This window comes from Cheilinus undulatus, linkage group 18 (genome assembly GCF_018320785.1).
Source record: "Cheilinus undulatus linkage group 18, ASM1832078v1, whole genome shotgun sequence".
In the NCBI taxonomy this organism is placed as follows: Eukaryota; Metazoa; Chordata; class Actinopteri; order Labriformes; family Labridae; genus Cheilinus; species Cheilinus undulatus.
Window position 1 is genome coordinate 20,721,285 of NC_054882.1, and position 12,652 is coordinate 20,733,936.

A 12,652-nucleotide genomic window follows, 5' to 3' on the forward strand; every position below is an offset into this window, starting at 1 on the left:
GGCAAGCTCAGAGTCATCTGGTAGAGGCCCTTATTGTGGCATGCCCAGATGCCACAGTTTGCTGCAGAACCTGGCGCTGGTTTGAACAGTTGCTCTTGAGCTGCCAGTGTCCTGGCCAGTTGGAACTTCACTTCCCACTGGGTTGCAAATGTCTGAACCAGTTACTGGCATTTGCCTCTTTTTTGTGCACTTGCCACTGGGTTGCTGGTGTCCTGGCCACTTGCCACTGGACTTGCAGCTGCACCTGCTGCTGTTTGGAGCAGTTGCCATTGTGTTGCAGGTAACCAGGCCAGTTGCCACCGACTTGCTGTTGCACCTGCTGCTGTTCGGAGCAGTTGCCACTGTGTTGCTGGTGTCCTGGACAAGACCCTAGCAATTGCTCTAAACAGCAGCAAGTGCCACAGTAAGTCCGTGCCATCTGGCCACGACACTGCCAACTCATTAGAAAGTGCTCTAAACAGGGGCATGTTCTGCTGCAAGTCTGCTGCATCTAGCAAGACACGAGAAGTGCCACGACCAGACGCCAGTGCCACGATGCCCTTGATGCAATTTCAAGTTTCAAGGGGACAAATCAGTACATCTAATTTCTTTGATGATGTTGTCTTATACATTGGCAGGTAGTTTTCTAAAAAATATATTTTTAAATCCTGCTTTCTTTTATCAGTCAAATGTATCACTCAGAGTATTTGTTACAAAATAGGAAAATAAGTTGCTCCTTCATCATATGCAAATAACTTTGTCTGATAGCTACCCTGCTTCAGCTGCTTTGATATTACAATGTCCAACATTTTTGTAGGCTGTACTAAGTTTTTAGACCAAATATCAGATTCATAAAAAATTTAAAAAACACATACAAACTTCCAATAAATGAACATAGTGATTGTCTAAAAACAGTGCCTAATGCATACTTACAAAGCAAGTACTTATGAAAACTAAGGTGAAAATCATTTAATAACAATATCGTTCATCAAATAACATTTTTAATGACCCCAAAGTTAGTGAAGTCTCATCCACTTTTACAGTCCAAACATGCTGACTCAATTAAATCAGCACTATAAACTCAGTGAAATTACCATCCAAATACATTTTACAAGAGTTGCAACAAGAGAAAGAAAAAAAGATAAATTTACAGGAAAAACAAAATGCTCATTCCTTATTGACTTATTATCATTCTATAGAGCGTTAGTTCCCAAACTGGGAACCCCAAAGGCAGTTTGAAAAAATCTGAGGTTGTCAAAATTAGATTTGCAAAATTTAACTAAAACAATGATAACATCCTTTAATGGATGGTTTATTTAAAGGTCCATTGGTACAACTGTAGAAACTATGTTTCCCTGCTAAAAATGTAAGAGTACTTACTCAGCCATAGTAGTAATTCAGGCTAGATTGAAAACAACTCAAATTATGTCAATTTTTGACAGAAACTGACCACTTTTTTAAGTTCATGCAGTGGCCCTGTGGTTGGAGATTATACACAAATGGGGATGGCTCCAAGGAACAAGGTTGGGACATCACTGCATAGAAATGTTTCAAATACATATATTTTGCATGTTTTCCTCTGTGCAGAATCACACAAAGGTCCTTATGTTATTTTCTGCCTTTTTCATACAGTTGGTTGACAGTCAGTCATAAATCAAAATTCCTCCAAAGCTTTTTCCTTTTATTCGCTGTCGTTGCTGTCGCTGTCTGAATACGCCCCCAGCAGGCTCAGAGATGAAGAACCATTTTGAGTGTTAACAGGCTTAGTATTGTTGAAGTTAGATGTAGATGTCTTTGAGTCTGTAAGCAAAACACATAATAATTATAAGCACATTTTTAAATAATAAAATCACAGATGTGAGCAGTGGATTCAACCAATGTGGCTTCAAGTAACAACAAAAGAAGAAACTCCATGCACATGCATTACCTGTATGTGATGAGGATGAGGACGCAGTCACTGCTGGACCAACTTTAATGACGGCTGCTGCTGGTTTCTTTCGCACTACAAGGGACCCCAGTGCCCCTCCTCCACCCAGTGTCCCAACACTCCTCTCCCAGCTCTCTATTTTCGCCCTTTTAACTCCCGTTGATGATGTTCCCTGTTGAACATACAACCAAAGACAATCATCATTTTCTGGATCAAAAGACTTTTGTCTGCAGGCTCAGATACCAGGAACACCCCACTGTCTTGCTCAGCGAACCCATGGCCCCATGCACGAGTCCAAGTCTGCAGTGTATCTTAACCTCACAGTTAGTAGATTGTTAGACAAAGCTGCCAAGGTAGGTGACCTGCTCTACTACTTCCATGCTCTCACCATCCACAGACACAGAATCAATGTAAGTATCTAAGGCACCCCCAAATGCCTCCATCGTTGTTTTGGCCCTGGAGACGTGCATTCCCAACTTCAGCCTCCTCACTCAGCACATTAAGAGCCCCCCTCAAGGACATCTACTGTCTTTGCAAGAATCACATCATCTGAGCTGCAAGCTGACAATGCAGGCAACAGGACTGAAATTTTTAAGGTGAAATTTCATTGGATGCCTTCCATTTTAACCTATTAAGCTGCTTAGAAATGAACACACTGTAAATGTTGAGGCATACCTGTGAATCTCTGGGGCTGTCAGTGGTGAGGACATCTGTCGGTTTGTTTGTAATGGCTGTCTTTGACTGTGAGCTGCTTCTGCTCTCCTCCTCCTTCTCTGAGTCAGAGTCAGAGTCTCTGAGTCTTTTCACAAGGGCACGTTCCAACATCTCTCTGTAAAACCATTAACACATTCAAATTTTATTTGTTTTTAATGATTGTTGCTCAGAGATCATGCAGATTACAAAATGAACAAACGGGGAAACTATTTTTCATCTAACCAATGTCTGTTCGAACCACTCACTTACTTTGTCTCTTGTTCATCCTCTTCTTTCTCCCTTTCCCTCTCCTTTTTCTCAAGCTCTCTGTACTGCTCGATCATTCCCTCAAAGTCCACCTGAGCCTGCCTCTGATTCAGCTCCTTCAGCTCTTGCAGGTTCTCCAAAACTTCCATCTCCATCTTGGAATCCTTTGTACGGTTCTCCAACACCTAGGAGAGAATTAAAAAAAAAAAAAAACATTTACTCCTTATTCCTATTAGTGGTTCAAATCTTAAACATGAAATTACTTTCAGAACACCAACCTTCATTGGGTTGTTGAGTTCCTCTTCTTCCCTTTCCTGTTGGATTCTCTTCTCCTCCTCCTCAATCAGCTTCTCTGCCTGGAAGTTTCTTGTTGCACCGTGCTCCATTGCGTAGTCTGTGTTCTCTGGGTCAGTCTGTGGTCACAAGATGAGATATGCAAGCAAGAAAGGGCTGTATTAAATGCCTATTTAAACCTGTTAGAATACATTTTATCATTTAAATAATAAGCCTATGATAATGAGGGCATTTAATCTTCTCACCTTGAATGTAATCTCAGCCAGACATCGTGTACATTTGATGTAGAAACGGAAGATGGGCAGTCCCATGTACAGCTCATTCTGAACAGTCTCTTTGCGTGCATTGAACTTCTTTCCTTTGTAGATGTATTCACCACATGTTTTACATCTGCAAAACACAAGAGAGGATAAAGTGATGACCCTGTAGTAGCAGAACCTCTTTAGAAAGGCCAGGCAGTTTTGGGGTGGCAGTAAAACCACAAATCTGAGGAAAGCTAGTCTTGAAACAGAAAAAGCCATAGTCAGTAACAACCTGCTGTAAGACATTAAGTTTTCAAGAGTCATCAGTTACACTTTAAGATTAATGGTGACAATGATGTCCAGAAGACAGTCATTGACACCCTCCACAAGGAGGGTAAGCCACAAAAGGTCATTGCTAAAGAAGCTGGTTGTTCACAGAGTGCTGTATCCAAGCATATTTATACAAAGTTGAGTGGAAGGAAAAAGTTTGGTAGGAAAAGGTGCACCAGCATAAGGGAGAACCACAGCCTTGAGAGGACTGTCAAGCAAAATCCATTCAAGAATTTGGGGGAGCTTCACAAGGAGTGGACTGAGGCTGGAGTCAGCGCATCAAGAGCCACTACGCACAGACGAATCCTAGACATGGGCTACAAATGTGGCATTCTTCATGTCAAGCCACTCCTGAACCAGGGACAACGTCAGAAGCATCTTACCTGGGCTGTGGAGAAAAGGAACTGGACTGTTTCTCAGGGGTCTAAAGTCCTCTTTTCAGATCAAAGTAAATTTTGCATATCATTTAGAAATCAAGGTCCCAGAGTCTGGTGGAAGAGTGGGGGGGCACAGAATCCACGTTGCTTTAAGTCCAGTGTGAAGTTTCCACAGTCAGTGATGATTTGGGCTGCCATGGCATCTGCTGGTGTTGGTCCACTGTGTTTTCTAAAGTCCACAGTCAACGCAGCCATCTACCAGGAAATTTTAGAGCTTTTCATGCTTCCTTCTGCTGACAAGCTTTATGGAGATGCTGATGTCATTTTCCAGCAGGACTTGGCACCTGCACACACTGCCAAAGGTACCAAAAGCTGGTTCAATGACCATTACTGTGCTTGACTGGCCAGCAAACTGGCCTGACCTGAACCCCATAGAGAATCCATGGGGTATTGTCAAGAGGAAGATGAAAGACACCAGACCCAACAATGCAGAAGACCTGAAGGCCTCTATCAAAGCAACCTGGGCTTCCATTACACCTGAGCAGTGCCACAGGCTGATCGCCTCCATGCCACACCACACTGATGCAGTAATTCATGCAAAAGGAGGCCCAACCAAGTACTGAGTGCATAGAAATGAAGATACTTTTCAGAAACCTGACATTTCTGTTCAAAATATCATTTGTATTGATCTTATGTAATATTCTAATTTACTGAAACACTGAATTTTGGGTTTTCATTATTTGTAAGCCATAATCATCAGCATTTGAAGAAAGAAAGGTTTGAAATATTTCACTCTATGTGTAATGAGTCTATATAATATATAGGTTTCAATTTCTGAAATAAGTGACAAAAGCTATTGAACTTTTTCATGACATTCTTTTTTTTTTTAGATGTACCTGTAATATCGGTATCGACAGTTAATAGATTAAAAAGTGAATTAATTGTATTGGCAGGTATAAAAGTTCTAGCACATATTTACAACTGAAATTTTGGCTATGATAGCTGACCTATGTCATGTTAACTGTAACAACAATTAAATACCTGTGGACAACCACAATGCTAAGCCAAGTCACAAACTTGGAATGAATCAAGTAATCCAGTAAATGTCAGTCATTTTAATGGAGTTTTCCTGCTTTAAGGAACCCTTATCGGTGCTGTATTTCCTACCTTTATTATGTGACACACTTAAATGAACCTTTCTTCCTCTGACGTGGTTGTTGAAGGTAAGTGAACAAAGTTTCAAACACATACTGTCACACACAGATCAGACAGACATACCTCATATTAAACGGAGCCATCAATCTGACCACATACTGACGATCCTTAGGGAGCTTGAGCTTCGGAATTTTAGATGGATCAAAATCCGGCGGGTAGTATTTCTGAGGATGAAAAAACACATATGTAAACACTGGACATTTACTGAACGTATTACCAATTCTGGGTTATTCTTGCTTTTGTATCTGTGGAAGTGGTGTTTATGAGTTAAAGACAGAAATCTTACAAACACATAATGGGCAAACAATGTCTAAATAAGGAGCTGCTGCATATCAGTCACTCAAAGTTTTACTTTGAAGAAAGGCGTAAATTAATTTAACATTACTAATATAACACTAATTTAGCTTCAGTGCTATCGTTAGCTTGTTGTTTTTTCCGATAACACAAAAGATTTCGAGTTTAAACACTGCTAACTGAGTTCAGTGTTCGGTGGAAAGATACTCACATTCAATACTTTTCTTTCAGACATGGTAACTTTTGTTTAAGATCCCACGTATGGAGTAAAATGTCAGAATTAATATGACTGTATGCTACTAACAACAACTGCGAGTACTCGCAGGACGTGTACGATACACATCCGGTTTTCATACGTCATTTCCGGTGCTTCGGAGCGCTTTAAACAAGGATTCTGCCCTCTTGTGGTAGGACTGACTAACTCTACTATTGAGAACAGTGGAAAAAACTAAAGATGAGGGACCTCATAACTAAAAATTTACTGAGTATGAAGGCTGGATTAACTTCCATACTGGCTTGTCTTTACAATAACCTCATTAACAAAAATTAAAGATAATTTACACAAATAGTCAAAAACATTTTTTTAAGCCTTAAGATCATTTAGCAGTCCTTACCAAGCACTTGATACTAATGGGAAGTTTGTACTTGATTTATGTCAGTAGTTCCTAAAAGGGTGCCCATGGCTTCTAGAGGGGATCAAAAGGTGTGACAGGAGGCAGTGGTGTAACAATTTTGGGGCCCAAGGTGAACGCAGGCATGGGGGGAATTTAGTCATTTTGATGGTCAGTAACAACCTGCTGTCGTGATGTCTGTTGTCGTGATGTTTTGAGTTGTTTTCCGTGACTGTTGATTTTTTTGTGCAGATTTGGCAACAGGTCCACAGTCATGACTTTTTTAGTCAAAAAATTAGACGTTTCTGAAACAGTTGATTTAGTGGCCTGACCGCAGTCATGACTTTTTTGATCAGATTTTGAGTCATTTCTTTGACAGTTGACCTTTTGCTCAAATTTGGCAGCAGTTCCACTGCCTTGACTATTTGGTTAAAATTTCAGATGTTTCTGTGCTGGTCATTTTTTTTTTTTTTTTTTTTACTCAGTTGGCGACAGGTCTGTGGTCATGACTTTCTGGTCAAATTTCTCAACGTTTCTGGGACAATCAATTTTTTTTTTTCTCTCAAACTTGCAAAAGGTCTGTGGTCATGACTTTTTCGTCAGATTCTGAGTCGTTTCCCCAACCAGAGTAACTGAATTTTTTGCTTCAGAACAATAGTATACTTTTTCCACCCCCGGTAATGAGTCAGAATGGTAAACAAGACAAAGGAATACCAATGACTGCCAGGCAAGTCTCGCCCCATCTGAGTGGCCTTTATGTCACAAATATTTCCACTGACATGTCTTTTTCCAAAACATCCCAGAGTAGTGCTGTTTCCTTTGAGTTGTAGTTCAGCTGTAGACAGCCACTGGTCTCTCTTGGGGATAAAAAAAAAAAAGGCCACAGGCATGTGAGTGATATGTCAGGCCTTCGTCTCCTGCAGGATAGAGCACACAGTCAGGTTGTTGAGGTTATTCCTACAAAAGGAAATTGGATCCTGATCACAGATTGGTGTCAATGTGGGCCAACCTGAGGTCTGATTTCCTTTTTTATTGAACACTGGTGACAGAGGAAGACATGGGGAAGGGATATGTGGACAGATGTGGAAAGGAGAAACATTTGTTTCCACAAAACAAAAGTCAATTAGGAGAACAGCAATTTTTTGACTAAGCCTACTGAAAAATAAACAAATCTTATGCTGGTAGATTTATGTACATCACTATGGAGGATCATACAGAGCTATGGTGTGATGGCTAAAAAAGGGAGCGGATAACAAGGGCTGGTTTTGCAATCTTCCAACTCCAAAAAAATTGGGACATGGTGTAAAATGTGAATGCAAATCATTTTCTACCTGTTTTCAGCAGCACATGATATTTAATGTTTGCATGAATAGTTTTCTTCTGGAAATATATTCACATTTGGATTTTTATTTCTGCAACATATTTCAAAAAAGTTGGGACAGGAGCATGTTTACCGCTGTGTTACATTGCCTTTTTTGGGACTGATGATGATAATTACTGAAAGACTGTGAAGTGCAATATTTGTGTCTTAATACACTGGATACGTTGGAATATGGTTGCTGTAAACATGTGAAAATCTGGGATCTACATGTGACTGAAATTTGGATTTAGACAGAAAGTTTTTCACCACTTTCCTGGCTGCGCTTAATTTGGGCAGGGCAAATATGTGGACTGGTGATGTCAGCGGCCCACAGTGGGGAATGACCCCGCCCCTCTAACACTACAATATAAAATCACAGAGCAGTTCATCTCAGTGCAGTCTGTTGTTAGCTGATGTCACTGCCTTTATTGAAAGTTAACAGTCAGTTAAAAACTGTTTTTTTGTTCATTGTAAGGTAAATTTGCCAAATCTATCAAAGCTGCAGTCATCTATGGATCATTTATTATCTATTGGATCAAGTATCATGACAGAGATTTGAACCAAACAGACTTCGTCTCTTCTCTGGCACAGAGCCTGGCAGCTGTGGTCTGATCATAAGGTCAACGTAAGGTCAAGGGGCGGGCTAATGACATGAGTGCTTTTCTCCATTCAGATTGTGGCATTTTTTTAAATTTGAGAAAATCACATTTCTTCTGAGTGGGCGTGGCTTCTGCTCATTCCACAGACACGCCCACACCATCCTAGAGCAGATTTTAGTGCCTCATGATTTTGAGGCTTAATTTTTATAACCCTAGAGATGTTTTATGACTGAAATTTGACCTAGGGATTCATAACACAGTGACCGGTCATACAACAAACCTAAATACAGATTAATTTTCACTTTACAGAGTCTTGAAGTATTAAAAGTGACATACTTTCTCATTTGTGCTTGATGGATTTTATTAGTTGCTCAACAGTGCAGGGTTTCTGTGGTTGTATTTTGCACTTCCATAGTGCGCCTCACATGAGACGGGTCTGGACTGTGTACAGGCAATGCTAGTACCCACACCCTTTTACTGTGAAGTCCTGCTGTTAAAACTTGAGCAGATGAAGACAAGGATGTTTCTGAAGAAGACGTTTCCTGGATGGAAGCATATGTCGATCTAAAACCTTTTTGTGCCTCTCAGTGTTAATGGTGCTTTTACAGATATGCAAGTTACCCATGCCATGGGCACTAATACAACCCCACCCCGTCACAGATTCTGGGTCCTGAACTGAGTAATTAACAATATGGACACACTACACTGTTCCTTTTAGGTCAGTCTAGCTCAGATAAACTCAGTGCAGTTGCAGTACTTCTGCATGTTGTTATATGTTTGTTTTGGACTCCAGATCCATGAGAGTAAACTGTGATGATCTGTAGCTACCATATGTGGTGGTCCAGAATGACATCAAAGTGACTCATCCACCAGTCAAACATACACTTAAAACCTATTATTAAAGAGAATGAGATCTCATCCCCTTTAGCCTCCAAAGAACTTTATCAAATATTTTTAATGAAATGCAAACCCACCTTTAACCCCCATTGATTTCATCCTGTCTCCAGTGATCATCTAAAGATACAAAGGTGTTGAATGGTGTCACTTGTGCCACAGTGTTACATTAATATTTTAGTGGGTTGCTGATGTCATCACAGTGCATATAAAGAGGAGGCATCGTAGTTCTGGAGACCTCTGTTACCTCCAGGGCCCCTCGGCTGACAAGGACTCCTCCTGTTTAGGATTCAGCACCATGGTCAGCGCCCGTGCTCTCATCCTTGCGGCCACCTGCTGCTGCGCCTTCCTGTGGCTCACATGTGCAGAAGAATCCTCTCTGGAGACTCGATCGTTGGATTTCTCACTGAAGAACCAGCAGGAGAAAGACCTGGTGAGAGAATTTAGAGGGGAAAAGGATATTTGAAATGATGGAATTGTTCTGAGAGCTACTGAACTTACCCTAAAATTTACGTCATGATAAGCTGTAATGACATTTTATCTTTTATGAAAGTTTAATCTTTCCTCTCTTAATGCAGATTGATGCCTTACAAGAGGTGTTGGAGAAGCTGAGGAGCAAAGAGATGCCTTTAGAGAAAAAGCTTGGCTGGCTACCCTCGGTATGCACACCACATTCAAAATTCACAAATTTAGCCAGTGTGTTTGCAGTTTTTTTGTTGTATAAAAAATCTGAGGTAAAACAGCTCTGTATATGTTGTTTGAGTTTGATCAGATCTGATTTTTTTTTGTCCCTAGTGCGATGCTGGGGAGCCGTGTGCAGTGCGTAAAGGCGCACGAATTGGCACACTGTGCAGCTGTCCTCGGGGGACTTCTTGTAACTTTTATGTTCTCAAATGTTTGTAAAGAAGAAAAGAAAAGACGGGATAAACACAAGGGGGTGTTCATTGCTACACTGGAGGGACTGTTGTTAATCTGTGACAAAATAAAAATGTGTATAACATGATCTTCTTGCATAAACCTGGATTGAAAAAATGCAAAATGTAAAGGTACGTGTGCCTCTGTCACAGCTTTGTTATTCAGATAGTTTTATCATGGCACAGGGAAAAGGTATTTGTAGGGAATAATATAGACTTGTCAGAATCTTTGGATGGATTTTTTTGTCAGAGTCCCTTTTAAATTTGTCTTTATGTGGTTGTTCCTGTTATGTGTGAGACTGTAAACCATACATTAGTTTCTGAACACATTTGTAGAATAATAGGTCCAATAAATTAACTCAGATTTATCCAGGTGTCTATGTGTCAGTTTGTTGAACTGTTTGTCATTACAGTTATTAATAATCAAGATTTTTCCTCTCTGGGCATCAATAAAACGTGATCTAATTTGAACTTCAAGGGCTGTGGTGACATGTTTTCAAGTATTTACACAAGTAGAGGTCATTGAAACTTTGAGGAACTGTGATGATTGTGTGTTTTGTTTTCTTTTTTTTACCACTTTATATTTTTAGTCAAGTAAATCTGAGGAGAAAACACTTCACTATACTTCATCTGTATTGTTTGGCAGCTCAGTTACCTTGCAAATAACGACTTAGGAAGAAAACAAAGCTAAAAGAACAGTAACTTGTGCAACACTACATCATAAATTATCTTTTTGCTTGTTAGAAAAATGTTGCTCAATCAGTGAATTGTTTGACAGAAATTTAATTTTCAATTCTAACACAAAGAGCACATTTTCTTTATACTCCTTTAAATAGAGTAAGTTGTCATTATATAAGGCGCTGACCGAAGAAAATTTCATTATAATTCCCCCCATACAATTATTAATTTGGGTCCGTAACACAAAACTCACCAAAGTTTGCACAAAATTCATCTCCTGCAGTGTAGATATTTTGGTGGTTTCATACTAATCCAACTCACAAACCCCGCTGTGGGCCACAGAAATCTGTCAGGGGACTGAGAAGAGCTATACGCATGAAAACAGATACACATATCCATCATGGCTAGATGAATAGGTATCTTGGGACCATCCTCTAAAGTGTACAGGAAACACGCTACAAACAGTGGTGTCAACTTTTGGCATTTTTCGCTCTTTAACGCACTTGTCCAAATGATTTGATTTGATTGACTATTTGATTGCATAAATATTGGCTCCCTTCATCTCAGCATTTAGTAGATGCTCTTTTGGCTGCAATCACAGCACTGTCTGTGTGGGTAGGTCTCAATCAGGCTTGCACATCTGCACTGCAATTTTACTCCATTCTTCTTTTCAAAACTGCTCAAGCTCTGTCAGGTCGATTAGGCATGGACAACCCTTTCTCAGCCACAAATTGTATTGAAGTTTGGGCTTTTATTTGGCCACTCCAGAACATTCACCTTGTTGTTTTAAACCATTTCTGTGTATGTCTTGCTGTATGCTTAGGGTCATTATCTTACTGGAAAAATAAATCTTCTCCCAAGCTGTAGTTCTCTTGCAGACTGAACAAGATTATCCTGTATGTTGCTACGCTCATTTTGCCCTCTGCCTTTACAAGCCTTCCAGCTGCCATTGCCAAGAAGCATCCCAACAACATGATGCTGCCACCTCTGTGGGGAGTGGTGTGTTTGTGGTGATGTGCAGGATTTGGTGTCCACCAAACATTACATCTTGTCTGATGGCCCAAAAGTAACATTTTTGTCTCATCAGACCAAAGAACTTTCTTCCACTCGACCATGGAGTCTCTCACATGCCTTTGGCAAACTCTAAGTCCAGATTTAATATGAGTTTTCTTCAGCAGTTGCTTTCTCTTTGCCACTCTCCCTTAAAGCTGCAACTGCCGAAAAACCTTCCCAACAGTTGTATGCAGAGTCTCTCCCATCTCAGCTGCTGGAGCTTGTAATGCCCTCAGAGTAGTCATAGGTGTCTTGGTGGCCTCTCTCACCATAGTCTCCTTCTTGCACGCTCACTCAGTTTGAGGACAGCCTGATCTAGGCAGATTTACACATGTGCCATATTCCTTCCATTTTTTGATTTAACTAAAGTCCAAGTGGTGTTTGGTGCCTTGGAGAATTTCTTTGTATCCATCTCCTGACTTGTACTTTTCAATAACGTTTTCTCAGAGTTGCTTGGAGTGTTCTTTTGTCTCCATGGTGTAATGGTAGCCAGGAATACTGTTTAACCAGGGACTGGACCTTTCAGACACGTGTGTCTCTCATGTGAGACACATTCACTGCACACAGACGATGCCTGTTTCACTAATTATGAGAGTAGCTGCAACAATTGGCTGGACCTCTGTTGAATCAACAAATTATATCAGTCATTACTGATTTCCATATACACAGCGCCCCAACTTTTTTGGAACTGGGCATGTACATCAGTTTTCCTACAATTTTTATGATTGCAGAAATAGGCTACACTAGCTGTAGAACCAGGTATTAATAATGTTAGTTCTGAAGTTTAAAATCTTGGTACTATGAAAGCTCTAGATCTGCCTGCATCTACTTTACTGTACAGTGTGGTGTTGGTAGAGATACTTAAAGTATCTGATTACATCTCCCACAGCTGGACAAAGAAAAATAGATTGATTCTTCTTGCCAC

General features: G+C 40.3%; 2 protein-coding genes across 2 annotated transcripts; one reads left to right on the forward strand and one right to left on the reverse strand.

The window, feature by feature from the left end:
• Window positions 1–950: 950 nt before the first annotated feature.
• Window positions 951–5,971, reverse strand: yju2 (YJU2 splicing factor homolog). Its single transcript, XM_041812857.1, has 8 exons — window positions 5,830–5,971; window positions 5,388–5,488; window positions 3,406–3,550; window positions 3,145–3,279; window positions 2,870–3,051; window positions 2,582–2,735; window positions 1,907–2,078; window positions 951–1,779 (listed from the first exon to the last, which is right to left on the reverse strand). The coding sequence occupies exons 1-8, from the start codon at window positions 5,851–5,853 to the stop codon at window positions 1,661–1,663; spliced, it is 1,032 nt and encodes a 343-aa protein (XP_041668791.1). The 5' UTR covers window positions 5,854–5,971; the 3' UTR covers window positions 951–1,660.
• Window positions 5,972–9,380: 3,409 nt separating this feature from the next.
• On the forward strand, window positions 9,381–9,985 carry LOC121526673 (cocaine- and amphetamine-regulated transcript protein-like). Its single transcript, XM_041813355.1, has 3 exons — window positions 9,381–9,515; window positions 9,661–9,741; window positions 9,878–9,985. The coding sequence occupies exons 1-3, from the start codon at window positions 9,381–9,383 to the stop codon at window positions 9,983–9,985; spliced, it is 324 nt and encodes a 107-aa protein (XP_041669289.1).
• The last annotated feature ends 2,667 nt before the right edge of the window (window positions 9,986–12,652 follow it).